This window comes from Phascolarctos cinereus, unplaced genomic scaffold (assembly GCF_003287225.1).
Source record: "Phascolarctos cinereus isolate Bilbo 61053 unplaced genomic scaffold, phaCin_HiC Scaffold_4;HRSCAF=312, whole genome shotgun sequence".
NCBI lineage: Eukaryota > Metazoa > Chordata > Mammalia > Diprotodontia > Phascolarctidae > Phascolarctos > Phascolarctos cinereus.
This window is the reverse complement of record NW_027555847.1, coordinates 227,747,527-227,771,026: the sequence shown is the minus strand read 5'-3', so window position 1 is coordinate 227,771,026 and position 23,500 is coordinate 227,747,527. Positions and strand designations below refer to the sequence as shown.

The 23,500-nt window shown below is 39.8% G+C and overlaps 1 protein-coding gene across 6 annotated transcripts in view; it reads left to right on the top strand.

The window, feature by feature from the left end:
• Positions 1-23,500, top strand: part of DHRS7B (dehydrogenase/reductase 7B) — a 72,622-nt gene that overhangs the window by 18,583 nt on the left and 30,539 nt on the right. For 5 of the 6 annotated variants that reach the window (XM_021008446.2, XM_021008443.2, XM_021008447.2 and 2 more), the window contains exons 2-3: positions 14,551-14,729; positions 19,760-19,869. In XM_021008446.2, coding sequence (XP_020864105.1) covers positions 14,551-14,729; positions 19,760-19,869 — 289 coding nt within the window. Of the gene's footprint in view, positions 1-6,597; positions 6,676-14,550; positions 14,730-19,759; positions 19,870-23,500 lie in introns of those variants that run through there. The other variant, XM_021008444.2, reaches the window with a different exon arrangement.

Sequence of the window (23,500 nt, the reverse complement as noted above, 5' to 3'; positions counted from 1 at the left end):
TGAAGGATTTACTCAATTGGTCAATGCAATGACCAGCCATGACTTTAGAAGACTGATAATAAAGTATGCTTCCCACCTCTTGTCAGAGGGGTGATAGACCCAGGGGTACAATATGAGACATGCATGTTCACACCCTGCGAAAGAGTCAGTTTGCATTGCTTGACTATATTTGTCAAAAAAAAAAAGAGGGCTTTTATTTGGGGCAAAGGCAAAATGGTGGGCAGAAGAGAATTGTTTGATAATGATAACCAAAAAAAACAGGGGGAGGGAGAAGAAAAAAGCATCAATGAAGCATTAAAAATACCCAGAAGAGAGTTTAGAAGCTACAAACAAGCAGGGCAGTTTTGTTATTTTCCCATTAAATTTAATATATACTTTAAAAACTATATATAATAGAAATTCACAGTTTCATATAATCTTTTTTCTTTTCTTTATATATAAAAATGTTTATGTTGATATTAAAGCTCATTATAAAGAAATTTTAAATTTAAAAAAGATTACTTAGTGCAAATAACGACTCTTAATCATATGGATTCTCATTGGCTTATTTACCGAGTACTGTAGTCTAGAGTTCATGATAAATAAAGATAGGCTTTCCTATTTGTCAAGATACTTCATTATTTTGGTGATTACTTTAGTTACTGTAATAATTAAATTGATAGTTATAGGATTATAGACCTAGAGCTGGAAGAGGCCCCAGAGGTTATCTAGGCCAACTTCCTCATTTTATAGATAAGGAGCATGAAACCTAAGATGGTTGAGTGACTTGCCCAAGGTCACACAGATGGAAAGTGTGACCTTGTGTCAGAAACTGGCCTTCTGTGTACCTGGAGCTAGAGATGCTTTTGTACTGACCCCTGAGGTCATGATCTGTGTGAACTTTTCAGGAATTATTTGCATAGTAGTCTGACAAAAAGACCCCAGAAGAAGGACGAGAAGGCATGGTGCAGCATGTGGTCATGTTTTCCATCTTAGGAGCACATGGTGAGATGGTGGAGCTAAGATAGCCCCATTCTTTCATTCATCCATCCAAAGACTGCAAGCTGATAGTGACTGCAGGAGGCAGGGTGACTCCCATGGCGATCAGAGATGACAAGGCACTGCTGTGTGCTGTATGGACCTAAGTCTGGGGAGACTGCCTCTCAGAGATAATCTCCCTCGCACTGGGATTTCAAGCTGTGGAGAAAGTTGTGTTTACTGACTCCTTTCCAGTGACATGACAGTGCTATTGCCACTTGCAGGAAATTGCCACACCGCCATCATTAGTGATCATGCTGCCACCAGAATAAACCCTAATGAGGTTAAAGAAATATTTTGTGAGGACCTAGAGACCCTCATCATCAATGTGCTTAAAGAGGATGAGCTTGTAATTCTGGGTGACTTCAATGCCGACTATTAGACATGGCAGGGAGTCCTTGGGAGAAATGGAGTTGGAAATAGCAACAGCAAAGGTCACTTACTACTGAAGATCTGTGTCTTTCGTGACCTTCTCATAACCAACTCTGTCTTCTGTTAACCTAAACACAATAAAACTTTGTGGATGCACCCAGGCAGCAAACACTGGCATTTAATAGACTATATCATTGTAAGTAGAAGAGACGGACAAGATGTGAGAGTGACAAAAGTGATGTGTGCCTGCAGAGTTATATTCAACAGAAGCAGTGTCCCCAAGGCAAGATGACCATCAGGAGACATCAGCAGCAGATGAGAGTGCTTCCCCACCATGAACTGTTTGTTGCTGATTTGGAAGGGTAGCTTTCGTAGGTTTGGTTACCAAATTTACTCACTTAGGCCAGAACACTCACAAACATCAGGATTGGTTTGACAAAAATGATGGGAAAATTCAGAAGCTACCGAATGAAAAACAAGAACTCCACGAGGATTACCAGCAGAATAGTTCATCCATCTCTTAGAAGGAAGCGTTTGACTCCATCCAAAGTACAATTCAAGCAAAGCTTAGAGAGATGCAGGATTCTTGGCCAAGTAAGAAAGCAGATGAAATTCAGTTTTACACTGATGGTAACAATCCAAAGTCGTTTTATGATGTCCTGAAAGCTATTTATAGGCCAGAGACTTTTGGTGCATTTCAGCTAATCAGATCCTGGAGAGTTGAGCTAAACACTTCTATAGTGTTCTCAACCGCCTGTTATCAACCAATGCTGAGGCCATTGACCATATACCTTGGATTGAAGTCAGTCCCTTTCCAAAGGAACTTCCAACTGAAGAAGAGATTTTGAATGCCATTAGGTTCCTCTTGGGTGGCAAAGCACTTGGTGCTAATTCCATTCCAGCAGAGATCTACAAGGGGTCCACTGCTCAGACAATAACTGACTGAAATCTTCTGGGTTATATGGCAAGAGAAGGTTATCTCCTAGGAGCTCAAGGATGCCTCCATTGTCCATCACTATAAAGGAAAAGAAAATAGGTTGTCCTGTGGCAGTCATAGGGGCATCTCTCTCTTAGTCATTGCTGGCAAGATTCTTGCCAGAGTCCCTGTTAATAGACTGTATGGGGGATAGCTATCTAGCTAAGAGCCAGTGTGGCTTCAGAAAGGGCTGAGGAATGGTTGATGTGGTATTTGCTGGCCAACACCTCCAAGAGAAATTCCAAGAGCAGATCAGAGGTCTGTATACAATGTTCATTGATCTAACCAAGGCCTTTGATACTGTTAGTTGTGAAGGCTTATGGAAGATAATTGCAAAATTTGGTTGCCCAGTATTTAATGGCAGTTTTGTGATGGCATGATTGCGCGAGTTCTGGATAATGGATAACTTTCTCATGCTTTTTTCAGTCACCAGTAGAGTGAAGCAGGGCTGTGTGCTTGCTCCCCTGCTTTTTAGCATGATGTTTTCTATGATGTTATCAGATACCTTCAATGAGGATGAAAACAACATAGAAGCTACTGTACTGACTGTAAATTATTTAACTTCAAAAGGCTACAAACCAAGACTAAAGTAGAGGGAGAGTTGATGTGCGACTTTTTGTTTGCAGATATTTGTGTACTCACTGCAACCTCTGAGGCTGAGATGCAACAGAGTATGCTACTTGTGCTAATTTTGACCTGACAATTAACACTAAGAAAATGGAGGTTCTTCACCAGCCAGCACCACACCATCCATATGTGGAACCATCAGTTACAGCAACTGGAGAAATTTTGAATGCTATGATAAATTCACTTACCTTGGCAGTATACTTTCCAGGGAGGTACACATGAAAAGGTTGACAGACGCATTGTCAGAGCCAGCTTAGTGTTTGGGAGGCTCCAAAGGAAAGTATGGGAGAAAGGAGGTATTAGGCTGCCTACCAAACTGAAGGTATACAGAGCGCATTGTGGTGACCTGTGTATGTGAAACTTGGACAGTGTACCAATGCCATGCCAGAAAATTAAACCACTTTCATTTGAATTTTCATTCATTCAGTCATTCATTTCCATTTGTTTTAGAAATATTCTGAAGCTCACCTGGTGAGATTAGCGTACTGGACACTGAGGTCCTTTCTCCTGCCAAGCATTCAAACTCTATTGCAGAGAGTGCAACTCAAGTATTACATGTTATTCAAATGCTGACTATGTTATTCAAATGCCAAACATAACTTGCCTAAAAAACTGTTTTATGGAGAACTCACACAAAGTAAGTGCTCACATGGCGGGTGATATAAGGTCACTCAAAATCTCTCTGAAGAACTTTGGTATTTCTTGCGAGACATAGGACACACCGCACAGCCTGCCCAGCATGGCATGCCTGCATCGAAGAAGGAGCTGTGCTGAATGAGCAAAACAATTGCAGTAGCTCAAAAGAAATATGAGATGTGAAAATTTAGAGATATCTCCATTCTGGATGTTCATATGGACTATTTGTGTCCAACCTTTCCGAGCTGTTGGTCTGATCAGCCGTGGTTGGGCACGCTGTACATTGACCCCAGCTTAGTGATGTCATTTTGGTCCTCTTCCAGTATGAAGGACAGTAACTGACCCCTCTCCAGTGGCTAAGCAGGTAAAGCCATTTTCTGCCCTGGTAGTCAAAAGTTACAGCATTGGCTGCTGTATTTCCAGTGGATGGTTCTGCCCCTCTCTTCCTGTTCTTTCCTCCCCCCGGAGCTTTCTGCTTCCTCCCTTTTTTCTTTCTGTTGTTGGCATTGTGATACAGTAGAAAGGACACTGAATTTTGAGACAGAGGATCTGTGTTTGAATCCTGGCTCCACTGCTTACACTTGTGTGTCCTGGGACAAGTTATTTAACCCTTCTGTGTCTATAAAATGAGGTGACTGGACTGGATGGCCTAAGATCCCTTCTAGTGCTAAGTCTATGGTCTGAGGTTAAGGAGCTTATTTCCGGACTTCATATCCCTGGGTAATATTCTTAAAATATCATAATCCTTACTTTCCAGATCTACTCCTAATATTAGGAGGCCTTTGTGATTTTTAACACCTAACATAGAACAATACATTAGGTGCTTCAGCACCCATCTTTTTAAGAGATTGCTTGAGCCACATACCTGTAATAATATTTAGAGCTAAAAAATTGTATATTACTACAGCAAACAAAATTATTTGTGTAAATGAGAAGTTATTATGTAAAGCATCATCAAAGTAATAGGTATGAACTCAGAATCATGAAAAACTATCAATGAAGTTTTTCTTGTACTAACATATAGCAAGTAATTGTGCAAACCGCATGAATTCAAAATGTGCTCATAACTACAAAGTATATAAGTAAAATTCACTCACAAGCATTTTGTATAACAATACTTCCATGTTGGCAGCAGATAAACTATGGAAGACAAGCTAGTCTGGAAGGCTTATAAATCACATCTTCTAAAAGAAAAGAAAAGAAAATTGGAACTAAACAAGACTTTATTGGAATAATCACTGTTGGAACAATTCTAATATATAACCAAGAAATGGAAAACAATTATGTGTCAAAAATATATTTTAAAAAATCGGAAAAGGTTGAAAAATATATTCAGTAGCCATAGGATAGTAATCTGCCCACTCTGGGAAAAGGAGCAGAATGAAATATAATTTCCAGAGTAAGGAAGTCAAATTCCCTTTCTGAGGCAAAAGCAAAAACAAAAAACAAAAATTAGAATCCAAGAAACTAAGAAATAAGGCCCAAACAGATTTTATAAACTGTCTTGTTCACCGCAGTTACATTTATATTAAGAAATCCAACAAATTCCAGGAAAAAAAAGACAAATTGCAGAATTCCAGTCAGCTTCACAAAAAAGAAAATAAGGCCTGTTGTAGGAACCAGTCTAAATTCAAAATTGCCAGCAAAACCTATGCATAACGGAGCACAAAAGATAACCTTTAAAAATAAAACCTATTTTCTAGGACAAGAGATAGCAATAGGAGAAAAGAGAAAAAATTAATTCCAAGGACTATTCCTGACATGTAATACAAATATTAGAGACAGCTCCCCATTTGTGAGGCAATGAAAAGGGGAAGGTGATAGGAGAACCCAAATGGGGACCTTCTCTCTCCTCCATCATGTCAGGCTTTTAGCTTAAAACTACAGTAATCGAGGGGAAATGGTGGCTGCAGATCATAAGAGTCTCACTCTTTTTATGATTTTCCCGCTCATCTCCTTGACTTGGCTTAGAAACCTGTCATAACAGTACCACTAAGTTTGTGATTTCCCATAGAGAGTGCATGGTTCACCTGCTTTCTCATATGATGCCCGTGTCTCCTACATTCCCATGATGGAAGATGTGTCCGCACACCACATTCCATCTTCTCCCTTCCAGGGGCTTTTGCCCCAGATCCTCTGCAAATAGTCCCCAAAACCTTGACAGAGATCATGACTTCATTGACCAGTGGGATCTTGGGGAAGAGTCTGCATACCCACAGTTACCCTGATGCAGGGCCAGATTCTGATCCAGAATTACATAATAATAATACCAGCTAGCATTTATACTATACAGCCCTTTAAGATTTTCATAGTACTTTATGTAAATTAACTCATTTATCCTCACCACAACCCTGTGAGGTAGGTGCTATTATTATTATTATTATTATCATTGCCATTTTACAGATGAAGACACTAAGGTTAGTAGAGGTCAAGTGACTCGCCCAAGGTCATACAGCTGGTAAGTGTCTGAGGTAGGAGTCAACTTGAGATAAAGAACAATATATGAACCTAATGGCAAAGCCAGTGCTCTTTCTACTATACTAAATTTCCTCCTAGATAAATATTTAGATCATGGTCATCTAAAGAACCAGAGTATTAGAGTATATTTTAGATCTCCTTTTATGCCCTGTGCCTCTTCCACTTTTAATTCCATAATTGCTATTCCACTGGTTCCTAGTGCTTTACCAGAGAATGTTGTTCATTTGAAATGTGTGTGCAGTGTCCATTCTTTCTGGTATTGGGTACTTGTCATCCAGGCAGAAATACTATTCTCTCTTTTAAGTTTTGTTTCTTCAAATGTGTCTGTAACTTTTTAAGCTGGGAGTGGACTGAGGGACAACTGTGTTCTTCTAAAGGACACAGAAGGAAGCTTGCATATTGCTTTTCTGGAAGACTGTTCTCAGTAATCCTGACCAGTGGTTGTTGGCTGTGGAGCATTTGTTTGGTGCCTTGCCATTTCCCAATTTGTCTGTCTGCCCTTGTGTCAGAAGACCCAGGAAAGACACTGGCATTGGGACCCACTGCTGGCAAGGGAGCTGTTATCAAAGGTAGGATATTATACTTTCTTCAATCCAAAGACTGGTGCTCATTGAGGACACTATGCTACTGCTGACTGGATAGTGGGGCACAGAAAGAGGAACTTTACTCTCCTTTTAGCCATCACTCTTAGTTTCTGAAAATAGATTTTTATCTGCTATTTGTAACCTTAAATAGACAGGCTGGATTATAGCTGGTATAGTACTTGCTTATGAAAGTAGAATGGGGTGTGTATGTGTTTGCAGGGAAGAGATCCTTATTGCTTTTTAAGATATTAAGCCACTCCTTGCCTCATGATTTCAGTGTTCCTTCCAGTTGGAATCCTTCTTTTGCCCTTTAACCCGATTCTGCTGTGTGTACCATTGTGAATTACTGTGTAATCCAAGCTTTTGGACTGTTCTGAAACCATTTCTGATTTTTAAAGGGTTTTAATATACTTTCTCTTATAAAATAACATTTTTATTCTCAGATGAGGGTATTAATGGTTTAATTTCCATGTCATATCTGAACAAAGTCCAGTAACCAACACTAACAAATTAAAAATTTGTGATGGTGGTGATGGGTCTGTTTTTCTTTTCTGTTTTTTGGGTGTTTAAAAACTGCTAGGGAAAAGAAAAGAATTTTAAGGGAAAATTCCACCTGTGAAATGTAATACAAAGTTCTTACTAATAAGGAGGAAGGAGTAGAGAAAAGGGTTAAAAGGAGTAATGACTGTGCCCTGGATGAGCTGGATCATCTCAGCCCCAAGACCATGTTGTCTCATTTCTTATTTGATGTCCTGGGAACTGTTTTTAAAATGTCCTTCTGAACATTTAGAATTCCAAACGAATAGTGATATTTCCTGCCCTCTCAGGATACGTCTGGAGTTAAGTGCCAGTTGCTGACCTGAAAAGGATTTTCCACCTTTACTTTAAATAGCAAAATTTTGTATAGTTATGGTTCTGACTGTTTTGTAGTTGATAAAATTCAAACAGGTTTAATGCACCAGTGATATCCGTAAAGTTTTTTCAGCTATTTAAAATTATCAGCCATACAAAAATAGGCTTTAATGCCTTTTTGCCATGAAATAGTCCAACTTAATTGTGTTCATACACAAATAAATTATATGTAATGCCCCATGTATTTATTTATAGCTGCAGTTGTCTGTTGCTTGGTGCCTAGGAATGATTTATTCCTTATTTTCCAGATTTAACAGCTCTTTCTCTCCATGACCCCACTTCCCACTGTGACCCATAAAGATACTGATACATGTTCCCCCCCACTTCCTTTCTGCATGGTGATTCTTAAACATAAAAAGTCATATGAGCAAGACCTCTTTCCCCCATTTGAATCTTTCCAACAGAGCTGGCACTGATTGTACAAGAACTAGGTTTTTGAAGGCCTAACTAGTTGTTAGTTGTGGGCTACTTAGTTTACTGTTATAGAAAATGAGTATTTATGTAAAGAAATTCCTTTATAGGTGTTATCTCCCAAGTAAAAACTAAAATGCATCTTTTTTACTTTTACTGCTTTACACAGGATGTTTTTCCACTAGGTTGAGGGTTATGCCAGGCAAGACATAATTGTTTTGTGTCATTTTGAGGACCTTCCCTTTTACTTTTCTGTTTTTTGATGGAAGATGGTACCCCCAAAGCAAGGAAGCAAGTGAGAGTGAATTAGTTAGAAATTCAGTCCTGACTGCTGAGAATGGGAAGTGGTAATATGGGAACATGAGAGGTGGCAGTGAATAGTAGATACAAAGCTAATTTCAGAGCTGGGATGACCTGGGTCCAAGTCCTGCCTCTGATGCATACTAGCTGGGAGAGCCTGAGCAGGTCCTCTCAGTGTTTTAGGCAGCTCTTTCTAAGTTTGAAAGTTGCAGAGAAAAGTGCTGACCTGTTCTGGTAGATCAAGTTTTGGCAGTCTTGGGGGTGGGGGGAAGATTCCCAACATCAGTGAAATTGCAGCTCTAGTCTCACATCCCATAATAGCTGAGTACATAGAAGAGATCAAATAGCATGTTCTCTTCTCTGACTAATTCTCTCATTGCTGCTACTTACATTTTCCAGGAGGGGAGTAGAAATAGGATGGGTCCTTGAGCCCCTAAAGTACTGTCTTGGAGCAGCAGTGATTATCGTTGTGAAACTCCTTGCTTCAAATGATCAGGAGAGTTAATCCGAGATTGAACTTGATTCTTCCAAATACATAGCACACTTTGGTTTGGCTGCTAGCTAGGTTTTGTTTTTTTCCCCCCATAACTGGTTCCTTGGGCAGCTGGGACAGATGCATAACTGATTTTAAACTCGTTTTGTACTTTTAGTCCTTAATAACAGGCTTGATTGAATACAGGAATCTGCTTTTCCCATAGAAATATAGCCTATAGGACAATGAATGGATTACATTAACCTGGCACCATGTTTACTTGAGGCAAAATGTCCTCCAGTTCCAGGAGATCCAGATGGGACTGAGGTATTGTTTCAGGTACTCATGGAATCCCTGATGGTTCCTCCTTGGGTACAGAAATTTATAAGACGGTTTGTAGTTTTTCTTTCTTTTATCCATTTTATATCTTGCTGTTTGGGCTTTAGTTGAATTCTCAGGATCCATAGTATATAAAAGATGAAAATCATAGGATTCCTCTTCCAATAGGAAGCCATGCTGAGGTGGCAAGAGTTTATCTCTTCTAGCCTTCTTGGCCTAGTTTGTTTATAGGACACACATTCTGCTCCAGAACATTTTTTAATGCTTTTCTCTGAGTCTTCAACTCTCATGAAGTGGGTAACCAGCATTGAGAAAAATGAAATCAGATGAATGACAGGTTGCTCACAGCATATTCTCTACTTTTTTGTAGTTCCATTTTATTTTGTTGAACTTCAGGATTGTTAGGTGTGAACTGAAAAAGAACTGGACGACTCTGGTCCACGGGGCACCTTGGGAGAGAGAACAGAGTATTCCTTTATCTATAGGAACCAAGGGAGACTTAAGTTTGGTTCTAGGATTGTCTGTGAGATTCAGGGCCTTGCGTAATTCTGATGTTGACTCAGGACAGACCAAGCTTACTGAAGCTGCTTTGGACTGCTAGACTCACTAAACAGTACCTGCATCTCTAGGGAAAAGGCCAGAATTGATCCAATCAGGGAGTAGGAGTGTAGGTCACAAAGAGAACTGTTATTAACCTCACTTCTTAAGGAGAAGTATTTTGTGTGTGGGGGTTTTACCTTCTTAACCTTTTACCTCTTCCCACCTCCATCCCATTGTCCCTCAAGGTTATTTTATGAAAGAAGTCAAAATGAATATAAAATCATATTTATCTAAGGGTTTACCCCCATACTTTGATCAGTTCTCTTGATTGATCAAACTAATAGGCATTGAATGAAGCTGTCTTGATGAAGCTAACCCAGAAAACAAGCAGCCTTCTTTCTCTCTCTCTCTCTCTCTCTCTCTCTCTCTCTCTCTCTCTCTCTCTCTCTCTCTCTCTCCTCTCTCTCTCTCTCTCTCTCACACACACACACACACACACACACACACACACACACACACACACCCCCATACCCATACCCTCTGCTGCTTTTCACAGGAGTGGTCTCATTGATCCATCAGTGCCAGCTGAACTCTAAGGAATCTTTTTGTCCTTGGATCCCAGGAGTATCCCTAGAAGCTGTGAAAGTCGGTCAGGGGCTACCCTGCCCATAGGCTATAATCATCTGTCTAGAGAATGCAAAACTGTAATAGTACACAGGCTAAAAACCTCTCTGCTTTGGAAATCACTTTCATTCTCAGGGTGCCCAAGCCCAGGTTGGCAGGATGAAGGGAGAGAGGAAAATGTATTCATTCAGCAGAAAGTGGGTGTTTATAAGAAATAGGGTGATTGTCAATGGAAAGGAATGATTTTTACAGATAATTATGTATGGATACTAGGTGGCACAGTAGATAGAGTCTTAGGCTTGAAGTCAGAAACACTCATCTTTCTAAGTTCAAATCCAGCCTCAGACACTTAACCAGCCGTGTGACCCTAGGCAGATCACTTAACCCTGTTTGCCTCAGTTTCCTCATCTGTAAAATGAGTTGGTGAAGGAAATGGCAAACTACTTCAGTATTGACAAGAAAATCCCAAATGGGTTCGGGAGGAGTTGGACACAGCTGAAATGACTGAACAACAACAGATTATTTATTTTGATTATGGTCAAATATCTAAATGTATTTTGATAGACATGGTAGAAATTTATATATGCTCTTTAAATAATTATTCAAGTAATGCAGTTGATAGGTCAGATAATCAGCTGATTCTTTTTATCAGCATTGTAGACGTGGCCTGATATCTAGATGAAGCCTTTTTTTCATTATGTCTTATGCATAATCAACTGCAATACATGAAGATTATGGAATTAAAGAGTCTCTTTAGGTTATAGGAGACTGAGTCAGCCAGCTGGCTGTTCCCCAGTGATCCTGGCTCAGTGACATTGCAGAGATAAAATTTATTTGTTGTTAGGAAACAAAGTAGAAATAGTCTTCAAAACATTTGGGACTGGGATATTGGGACAGTCCAGAAGTATATGAGGGTAGTATACAGCTACTCTCAGGGTCAGACCTTTGGCATGTGATTCTGTCCTTGCTCTGATTTTATTTTAGAAACAATAAAAATTGTTTTCATTTGCTGGATCATCTGTCTTCTTATTCTAAAGACCAGGATAAGACAACAGTATTAAAAGATATTGGGTGAAAAAAAAAAGATATTGGGTGGCAACTAGATGGCGAAGTGGATAAAGCTCCAGTCTTGAAGTCAAGAGGACCTGAGTTCAAATGTGGCCTCAGACATGTGACACTCACTAGCTGTGTCACCCTGGGCAAGTCACTTAACCCTCATTACCTCACCAAAAAAAAAAAGACCTCATAGGGTTGATATTTTTTGTTTTACTACCATGCTTTCTTTTGCTGGAACTTTCTCCAAGTTTCTGCTGCATGCTCCAGGGTCTGTCCTAGGCCCATTTCTCACTCTGTACTCTCTTGTTTAGTGATTTCATCAGTTCCTATGAGTTCACATCTCATCTCTATGCATGTGATTCTCAGATCTGTTTATCCACCCCTAACTTCTCCTGACCTCCACTGTCATCACCAACTATTAGACATTTCAAGCTGGATGTCCTGTATATTCTCAAACTCAGTATGTCCAAAAAAGAACTCATTATCTTTCCCCACCCCCCAAACCCTTCCTTCTTTGGAATTTCTCTGTTACTATAGAGGGTACCATCATCCTCCAGATTGCCCTAACTTGCAACCTTGGTGTCATTCTTAATTCCTCACTTTTTCTCACAGTTCACGTTCCCCCCAGTATCTAATCTGTGCCAAGACTTGTTGATTTCATCTTTGTGACATCTCTGCATATTCCCCCTTCTCTCCTCTGAGACTGCTCCCACCCTGGTGCAGGCCCTCATCACCTGATGCTTGGACTATTGCAATAACCTTCTAGTGGATCTCTCTGCTTCATTTCAACCCTGACTTCAGTGTACCTCCACTCAGCTACAAAAAGTGCTCTTCCTAAAGATCACACCTTCCCTCCACACATATATACATACACACATGAAACTCCAGTGGTTCCCTCTTACCTCTAGGATCAAATATAAAATCCTCCATTTGGCTTTTAAAGCCCTTCATAACCTAGTCTCTTCCTACCTTTCCAGTATTCTCAAACTTTTCTCCTCCCCATGTAGTCTTAAGATCTGTTTACACCAGCCGTCTTACTGTTCCTCATGCCTAACACCCTATCTCCTGACCTTTTCACTGGAATGTTGTCCCTTCTCACCTCTCTCTACCCCTTGGCTTCCCTTAAGACTGAGCTCAAATCCCACTTCTTACAAGTAGCCTTTCCCACTTTTCACTGCTATTGCACAGTCTGAGATTACCTCCTATTTACACTGCGTATATGCTATGTGTACATTGTTATTTGGTGTTTTTCTTCCTCGTTAAAGTGTAAACTCCTTGAGGGCAAGGATTGTGTTTTTGCCCTTTTTTGTTTTCCCAGCCCTTTTGCACAGTGCCTGATATATAGTAGGCACTTGATAAATGCTTGTTGACTGACAAGCTGACCGTGCAGGAAATTTGGCTTTTCTTTTAGACAGGAATTATTGAGGCAATAGTATGTTTTCCCTCATAGAGGTGTTGTGAATTGTAGAGGATAGAGTGTCTTCTTATTTCCAGAGTAGCAATTGCTTCATTCTTTGTGTTTGTGTCCCCAGTACTCGAACAATACTCAGCACATAGTAGGTGCTTCATAAATGCTTGTTGATTGATTAATTGATGACTGCTGCTGCCTTAGCCTTCCCTTGGCTCTGTGTTCCTCTTTCCTGTGGCCCTTAGGGAAATCCTAGTGTATACTGAAGCCATGGGGCAATATCATATAGCCGCATTTAACAACTTGTGCTCTCATCTGAAGCTTAGACAAATGCCACAGCCTTGTTATCCCTCTTTTCGGTTGTCGCTGAGCCCACCTTGAGATATTTTGACTGTTCTGGTTTATACAAAATATTTTTGGTGATCATTATGACAGAGTTATGCACCAACCTTATATAAAAGTAGTCTCTTATTAGCCTTTGTGGGATTTTGGTAATAATTGCTTACATTTATCTGGTGCTGTAAGGTTTACAAATTACTTTCCTCACTTCCTGTGACTTAGGTCTTGTAAGTTCTATTTGCCTTTTCACACATGAGGAAACCTAAGCTCAATATAGGTTAATTGATTTGCCTAAAGTCACATGCCCAGCAAGTGGCAGAGCCATGATTTTAACCTGAGTCTGGTGATTTAAGTTTCATGCTCTTTGCACTTCTGAACTCCTTCTTAATAGACCTTGCATGGTTTGTATAATTATTGTCATTTTAGTTCTGAGATTTTCTATTCCTAAAATGTCATGGAACTGAAATTAGTAATAGAATCTCATTTCAATTCTAAAAATCTAGGTTTCTTGTGGAAAATCGGGTGAGCCCAGATATATTGTTAGCTACTTATAACATAAAGACAATCACTTAACTAGCAATCTTAGTTATAAACCAAATATTATATTAATATAGACCATAGGAGCTAAAAGGGATCTTAGAGATCTTCTGGTCTACCCCCTCAGTTTTGGGGTTAAAGAGAGTATTGGGATGCAAAGGGGTTTGTATCTATGGTCAGACCATGAGTAGAGGTTGACTAAGAAGAGAATCCAGGTCTTCTAACTTTCAGACTACAACTCTGTCCAGTCCTTTCCTTAGATTTATTCTAAATCATCTCATTGCCTCTAAAAACTAGAAATAAAATCTGTGAGAGGGAGGTAGCATGGTGGATAAAGAATCGGCCTAGCTGTATGGTTCAACTTCTCAGTAGCCCAGATGCTGAACTAGTTTCTAGCTGAATTAGTTGCTGGAAGGAGTTTCTTTAACTGGAATTTCCTACGCTGATAAAAGGTTCAGAACCTTCCCCACAACTCCCCTAGTTCCCCTCCAATAAAATCTATGGTTTGAGCTCCAGTGAGTTTTGCTTTGAAGTATATTTTGCAGTTCAGTGGTACAACACAAATGTGAGTACAACAGTGTAAATAATGTAAATGCAACTGTAGTAACATCAATGTTAGTTGTTATATGGGATAGCATTTCATATATATATATATATATATATATATATATATATATATATAGGGGAAAAGGGAAACAAAGTCATAGGGAAGAGAAGTTAATATCAACAAAAATAATGGAAAGGAGCTTTTTGGAAGCTAAATACCTAGTATACTGTTTTGAGAAGGAGGCAGTATTTGCTGAGGCTCAGAGCTTAGGTTTAATAAAGAGATCTGGGATATTGCTTGGATAGAAAGAGGGGGATTATTAATTCTGCTTAGTATGCCACAAACATTTTCGTTCTTTGCACCTGACACCCCCAGGAGGATTGTACCAAAGGGGAAACTGATGGATTTTATCACCTCCATGGCTATCATCCCCCTGCTCGTTGGCTGCATGGGAATCTTCGGTCTCTTCAAGTTGCTGCAGTGGATACGAATGAAGGCCTACATCCAGGATTCTGTAGTCGTGATTACAGGGGCAACCTCTGGACTGGGGAAAGGTAGGTTCCCAAGTATGTTGCTGGCATGAAGAGGAGTCAGAATATTCCTTTCTCCCCATTGCCATTTCTAGACTCTTCCTCTTCTGCATTCACTCAGCAGCCTCTCCCTAAAGTCTAAAGCTTGCTGACTGTTGTCTACTGGCTCTCAGCTAATTTTCTCTCCTTTCTGTAGGAGTTCAGTGCCTAGTTGACAGTCTCAGAACTTCTCTATCCCAGCTTCTGTTCTTGTACTAGAAGACTTTAACATACCTGTTCATGTTCCCTCAAACACCCTAATCTTATCTCCCAGTTCCTTACTCTATTCATCTCCCACGACCTACTCTCCTGCTCTACCTGAGCTACAGAAAGGGATAGTTAATTACACTTTTGATCTTGACATAACCTATAACTGTTCCACTTCCATAATCAAGAACTCTTAAATTCCTTTATCCAATCATAACTGCCTGTTATTCCATTTCCCCCTATGCCATACTTCTCCTAAGCTTATTTTCAATCCTTGTTATGATCGCCAATCCCTCTATTGCTCATTACTTTGTGGGGCCATTGACCACTGCTCTCTCATTACTTTCTTCTTTTTTTAATCTAGACTCTTAAGTTTACCATTTTGACCCTGTCCCATTACTACTCACATTTTACCAAATCCCAATCCTGGATTACTCTCACCATCTACTTTCTTCTGTTGTATTCCCATGCTGCTAAATTGATCTGGAGAAAGTCATGGAAATGTGCTGCCTAGGCCGACTCCAAATTTATGTTATCTGGACCTTCACTCTAGCAAGTTAATCCTTTCACTCCACTCTAATTGATTTTCTAACTCACCCCCTACAAAAACTGTTCCAAACTTTCTTTTTTCTTTCCCTCCTCTTATACCACTTGCTCTCTTTAATGGGAAAATAAGGACATGGATCATGAGCTCTTTCTTTACCCTATAACATCCCCCATTTTCTCCTTTTTTACTCCAGTCTGTGATGAAGAGGTGGTACTTCTTGCCAAGGTCAGCACCTCTACGCATACCCTTGATATTTCATTCCTGCCATCTTTTCTAGCATATTGTCCCCACAGTCTTCCTCCTCCTCTCTCTAATCTTCAGCCTTCCTTCTCTGATTCCTTCCTTACTGTCTACAAAAATGGCCAGTTCTCCTCAATTATCAAAAATTCCTCACTTGATACTGTTATCCTATATCTCTCCTTTCTTTCTTAGCCAAGCTTCTAGGGGGGAAAAAAACCCAGCTGTCTGCAATCAATGCCTCCTCTTCTCCCCTTACTCACTTCTCAACTCTTGGCAGTTTGGCTTCTAACATCATCACTCAACTGAAACTGCTATCTTCAAAGTTACCTGCCATCTCTTTTTTGAATTTAATTTTTATTCAATTAGCAAGCATTTCTTTTTCTTTTCCCTACCACTCTATGGACAAAAAAAAAATCCTTGTAAGAAATATATACAGTTAAGCAAAACAAATTCCCACATTTGTCATGTAAAAAATGTATGTATTTATACAATACATTCAGTGATGTAAAGGAAAACAACTTTGAGAGACTTAAGAATTCTGATCAATGTCATGACCGCTTATGATTCCAGAGGACTCATGATCAAATGTGTTGCCCACCTTCTGACAGGTGATAGACCTAGAGTGCAGACGAAAAAATACATGCATACATACACACACACACACACACACACACATATTCTTTAAATGTATTGGATATATGAGACCTTTGTTAGAAAAACTTGCTGCAAAGATTTTTTTTCCAGTTACTTCCCTTCTAATCCCAGTTTCCCTTCTGATCTTATCTGCATTCAACCTAGACCTTAATTCCTTTTCCTTCTATTTCCTTTTTTTTTTTAGATCATCAGAATAGGTTCTCTGTCATATTAAACTCTGTCTGTGATCCTTGATAGTGATAATAGGGTTCTGAGGGAACATGTGTCATCTCTTCATATTATAATGTAAAACAGTTCGTTTTTGTTTAGTCGCTTATGATTGCTCATTCATATTTATCCTTTTATGTTTCTCTTCACTCCCAAGATTGGAGTGCTGGTCTTTCATCCGGAATGCTTACAAATCCTCTGTTTCATTAAAGGTCCATTTTCCTCTTAGAGGATTAAACTCAGTTTTGCTGGGTGAATTAGTCTTGGTTGTAAGCCTATATACCTTTTGCCTTCTAGAGTATTGTATTCCAAGCTCTTCATTTCTTTGTAGTAGTAGCTCCTAAATCTTCTATGATCTTAACTATGGCTCTTCAGTGATGGCTTTTTTTTGTCTGCTTGAAATATTTCTTTCTTTGACCTAGAAGCTCTCGATTTTTTCTGTAATGTTCCTGAGAGTTTTTATTTTGGAGTTTCTTTCAGAAAGTGACCAGAAGATTTTTTGTTTTTACTTTGCCCTCTTGTTCTAAGAGATAGGCAGATTTTTAAAAAAATAATTTCTTAAAAGATCATGTTTAGACTTTTTTTTGGGGGGGGCGGTGCGGTTAATAGTTTTCAAGTAGTGCAATGATTCTTAAATTATCTCTCCTTGATCTGTTTGCCAGGTCAGTTGTTTTTACATTTATGCTTCGTCTTTTGACTTTATTTTGATATTTCTTGTCATCTCATAGAATCATTAGTTTCTCTCTAATTTTCAGGTAATCTATTGCCAGATTCAGGGACTCGGTCTTCATTCATGTAGGAATGTCAAAGACAAGCAAATCATATGGGGACTTGTTTGAGAGGAAGACATTTATATCTGCTAACTTTTCTTCTGCCTTCAACCTTTTAGGAGCTATATCTCTTAGGATTATTTGATCCTTACTTCATATGACTATCTTTTTGGACAGGTTTGTCTTTGAGTAAACAATAATATTGTCAACTAAGGGAATAACATTTTTATATTCCCATTTTAGGAAGCCTGCATCCCAAATTTGTGAGGGGATCAAATATGTTTATTAAGGAGGAAATCCCAGAAATCTTACAACAGAGAAGAACTGTGTGATAGCCTAGATAAGTGATAGTTCTGGGGATAACAGCTCTTATCTGACCCTCACTACTCCCCATCTTACCCTCTTTTTTTTTCCCTGCAAAACTTTCCTAAGGACTGAAAATTGAATGCTTTTCCAGCCTGTTGTTCTCAGTTCCTCTCTGCCCAGGGTTCATTTCCTCCCATTTTGGCTTTGCTGCTCTCAGAGCTAGTTGTAGTGCTTGGGCTCTCGTTTTTCAATAGCTATTTATATACTGACCTTCCTAAGATTTACTCTCCTTAGTTCTGTGCTCTTCCTACCCTTTTGGGGCATATCCCAAAGTAGTTCATTGTATTCCTTCATCAGACCTGCATCAAAAATTTCTATATTCCTTTGAGAATGACGGAGAACATCAGAGAATATTCCTCTTCTCTAAAATGTTGCCATCTGAGTTTAGGAGAAATCTTTCTGACAGTTTCTTCTGGAAGCTTGGCTCATTGCTAAGAGGGATAGCGTGTTCTGGGATGGCTTCAGCTTGTAGCACTGCACTGACTCCAGAAGATAGTGCCCACTACAGCTACACAAAAGTATGCCTTTCGCCATGATGGATCCTGTTCTTACTTTCGCCACAGCTTCTGTGCCTGCATCCTGGCTCATACATTCATTCAGTAAGCATTTAGCAATTACCTGCCATCTGTCATATGCCATATACTGTGCTCAGCAGGGGAGATACAAAGACAAAAACAAAGTCCTGTCTTGGAGGAACTTGTGTTCTATTGCCAGTCACATGCCTGGCCCACTGAATGAATTTATTAACTCTTGTTTAAGAGAGTGCTGTACAAGTATGAGCACAATTGAAAATATCCTTGTTTAATGGATACGTATCTTTCTCCCAGAGAGTTCGGTGCAAGTGCATTTTTTTACATACAGAAATAATGTACATATATAGATGTGTAAAATTGGTGAGAGAAATTTGGCACTGAGGTTGAGCAATAGGAAGGAAGATCATTTGGAGTGGCTTTTAGTGAGAAGTGGAGGGGTTTAAAACAGTAGAACTAAGGGGCAGTGAGGTGGCACAGTGGATGGAGCACCAGCCCTGGATTCAGGAGGACATGAGTTCAAATGTGGCCTCAGACTCATAACACTTACTAGCATGTGACACTGGGCGAGTCACTTAACCCCATTGCCTAGCCAAAAGAAAAAAAACAAACAAACAAACAATAGAACTAGGATGATGCTTAATGATGAACTTCCTTCCTTGAGAAGAAGAGCTCTTAATGTCCAGAACAGTCTTGTGACTTCCTATCCCATCCTGCTATAATTTCTTATAGTTACAAAGAAGTTTGAAACAATACTGGGGAAAGAGTATTTAGACAGGGACAGGGAACCTGTGGCCTCGAGACCTGTGTGTGGCCCTCTAGGTCCTCAAGTGCAGCCCTTTGACTGAATCCAAACTTCACAGAACAAATCTCCTTAATAAAAGGATTTGTTCTGTAAAACTTGAACTCAGTCAAAAAGCCATGGGGGTTAAGTGACTTGCCCAGGGTCACATAGCTAGTAAGAGTCACATGTTTGGTCTGAGGCCAGATTTGAACTCAGGTTCTCCTGACTTCAGGGCTGGTGCTCTATCCACTGTGCCACCTAGCTGCCCCTACTATTACTCTTTTTAACAGACTTAGCTAGAAGTCTAGGATAAATGGCAGAGCTGTTGCTAATTAGCATTTGGGTTATGTCAGACTGGTGGGGGTGGGAGGGTTCACAGTGCTTGACCATACTATGCCTCTTTTAATGAGTTGCTTTAAGTTTTAATTAACATCATAACTCGGATTTTATGTTTTTAATATTCTAGAAAAACAGTTCAGAAATAGGAGCTGTGGGGCTCTATTATGAAAATGAGAGTCAGGTTTGAGACCAAGGGCCCCAGAGATAGGAGGCAGTATAAGTGGAGATGGGAGGTATTGGCAGAGGTGCATGGGACAGTCATCTGTATCTTCTGAATTCTCAGTAAGTATCTATTTAATTACATTAGTAGAGAATGATTTTGGATCTTTTCGGCTATAAAACTTCTGTTCTTATTATATCTTCCTTTATAGAATGTGCTAAGGTTTTTTATGCAGCTGGTGCTAAGTTAATTCTTTGTGGACGAAGTCAAGAGAAACTAGAAGAGCTTGTCAGAGAGCTGTCTGCTACTCACTATAGAAAGGTAAGAATGGAAGGAGGGAGATGTGCATTTGAGTCCAGGAGAGTCAGGCATTTCATTCAAAGCTTCTTCATATTCTCAAACTGGAGGCATGTTGTTGCACATCAGAACTGAACCAGAGGCAAACAGACTAAAGAACTACGTTCCCAATCTCACTGAGGAGCACTTGGTGCTTTCTCAGTTAAGAGATGGCAAACTGTGTAGCTTTGGAATTACTGGGAATGTGGCTGAAATTTTGGTTTCCTATTATGGTTGCTCATTCCCTACCACATGGGGATAGATAGATAGATAGATAGATAGATAGATAGATAGATAGATAGATAGATATAGTACCCAATTTTCAAGTAATAGCTGGTCATTTAAAAACATATATTACAGTTACATATATACACATATAGAATTACATACATATAGTTATAGGTGCATATTTCTACATATGTCATCTATGTCTATATATTATATATATAGTTTTTATATCATTTTAATTTTTAAATGCCTCATCCATCTCCTCTACCCAACAAGTCATCCCTTATAACAAATAATAAAAAAGGCAGAAAAAAGTAATTAGTGAGACCAAACAACATATCAGTTATGTGTGATCGCATTGGTCATTTTTTTAAAAATGAAAAGAATCAGTTCTCATGTATCTTTCTTTCCAGATCATTTTCACCAATCCTAACACCCCCTGTCACAATTAATTTGATTCTTGTCAAAATCTGTTGGTTTTTTTTAAATTTAATAAAAGGGAGGCTTTGTCATTGCCATCACAGTGTTTGTACATAACAAACACCTTATAAATGATTGTTGAATGAATGAGTGAGCCATTTGATCCTTTCTAGAATACTCAATTCCCTTAATATCAGGACTAGGAATGTTCTGTGTAGCATGAAAGGAGGTGGTTGTAGATAAAATATAAGGAAGTATAAAAGAGCCCCTGGATAACATTGGTGTTGTGGGAGTGGGGAGAGGGGTGCCAACAGTAGCTATCTTGTAAGTTGATAGTATCACCTCAAGCTTTTACCATGTGTTGTTATATTCCTCCCTTATGAGGTATAACAAAATAAAAATTAGGGGCAGCTAGGTGGCACAGTGGATAAAGCTCCAGCCTTGGAGTCAGGAGGACCTGAGTTCAAATATGGCCTCAGACACATGACATTAGCTGTGTCACCCTGAGCAAGTCACTTAACCCCAATTGCCTCACAAAAAAAAAAAGCAAAACAAAAATAACAAGACTTTTAAAAACATACAAACCAAAGCTTACACGTGCAGGTAAGTATTGCCCTTCAAAACAGTCTTCTTGGGAGGCCAAATTTTACAGAGCACATCTCCTTAATAAAAGGATTTGTTCTATAAAACTTGGACTCAGTCAGAAGGTTGTACCTGAGGACCTAGAGGGCCACATGTGACCTTGAGGCCACAGGTTCCCCACCCCTGGCTAGCCCTATAGAACCTCACTCAAAAACCTGTTTTTAGTGAGCACTAATGCATTTTCAAAACTCTGCTTAAATCTGCGACCTTTCCTTTGACCTGCCTGTCTATCATCCAGTTTCTTTGGCTTCATACTGTTGATTCTGCCTACTTCCTTGTATCCCATTGAACAACAGTAACAGTTTTCATTTGCATAGCGCTTTGCCATTTACAGATTGCTTTTCTCACAACAACCACGTAACAGATGCAGCGCCAGGACAAGTGTTATATTCCTAGGACGTTGAGACTCAGAGAGATATGGTCACATGCTAATAAATGGCAGAGCTAGAACTTGAACTCAGATCTTCTAGATTGGTCTGGTCATTATTCTTTTGTATACATTACGCATTGTTGCTAATTATATTATCACTCTATAAAAACAGATTCTTTTGCCTCTGGCCATTATTGGACAACCATTTATTGACAGCTCACCCCTCATTTGCAGAAGCAACCTCTTTACATCTGGCTCATCATCAAATCTCCCATACCAATGAAAGATTCTCTGCTACCCCATGGATCCTTCACCAACCTTTCCTTACTATAAGGTGACAGGGAAAAGGACACTGTAGAAAGTGTCCTTAATGTATTTTCAGTTGGCCATTTTCATGGAGAGTAATGAGGCAGTGGTGGGAACTCTCCAGCTGAAGGGTTTCAGAGGAGGCTGGAGGATGGGTATGTTAGACAAAAACTGGCAAACATATAAAGCCCTGAAGACTAGCTGAGATAACCCAGAGAAGCAAGAGTTTTAAAAAGACCCTAAAAATATATTTTCTGTAAGTGAATAAGAGCATTAGAGGAAAAATAATTAGAAAAGAAATGAGATCTATGGGAGATAGAATTTGAAAGGAAATTAATAGCTTAGCACAAGAGGTACAAAATTTTGCCTGGGACAAGTTCCTGAAAATTAGAATGGACTAAATTGAAGCTTATGACTCCATGAAAAAAATAAGAAGAATTAAAACAAAGTCATAAGACTGGGGGAAAAAATAGAAGAAACTGTAAGGTATCCCATAGCAAAAACAAATCACTTGGAAAACAGATTAAGGAGCGATAATTTAAGAATCGTTGGACTATCTGAAAAGCCATGATCAAAAAAAGAGCCTAGACATACTATTTCAAAGTCTTAAAAACAAAACAAAGCAAAAAAAATTGCTCAGATCTCTTAGATATTTTCTCTGATCCCTATGACCTCTCATACCTCTCCAAAACAGAAGTAATGTGCCAAAGGCAAAACAACTTCAGCTGTCTCCATTGGTCTAGGATACTCAGAATCCAAAAGAAAATTGAAAAAAGCAAAAAAAAAAAAACCCCACGAACTAATGCTTACTAGTCATGAGCTCATTCAGCACCCTGCCCAGACCTCCCATTAGTGAGGCTGCTGTTATTGTCTGTCCTTCGTTTCTGAAATGACCAGTGACATCACAGGCTGATAGCTTGTAAGTCATTTGGATATAAGTGAGGCGGAGCTGCACAGACTCATCAGCTTTTCTCTCTCTCTCTCTCTCTCTCTCTTCCTGAGTTATCCAAGTCCAGTGGCAGGACAGAAGTCAAGATGACTAGCTGTAACCAGGGATGCAGTAGATGACCTTGGTGTCTTTGACAGTGTGGCTGTTGGGACAAATTATTGGCATGTACCCATTTCACATGCTCAGGGTAGACATCCCCCTCTTAGTTACCCCTCAGTCTGGGTTAGCCTGTCTGCCATGATGGTTTCCCAGGGTATGGACACTGTGCCAACTACAGCTTCTTGAAGCCACAGGTGAGAGTTGGATGAATCAGGGGGACACCAAAGGTGGATGAGCAGCCCCGAAAAAGGCTGGGCAAGCCTTCACACCAAAGGTGCTGGTCCTCCCTGAGCACCCCATACACTTCATGAGGGTGCACTAGCCAACCCGCAGACCCAGCAAGGGTCCAAACAAAACCTTACCCCACAACCAGCCCCCCTCCCTCTTTGCAGTGCCATGGAGACTTGGTTCCAGCTATGGAAGTTTACTCAGACAGCAACAGCCAGCCAGCAGCCCTTCAGCAACAAAAGCACATTGGAGACCATAACCCAGTAGCACCAGCCCAGCAGTCCTGCTGGTGCCCAGTTGAACAGCAGTCCTGCTGGTGCCAGGGTGGACAGCCCAGAGCACTAGCACAGCATCCAGAGAACTGAGGAATAGAG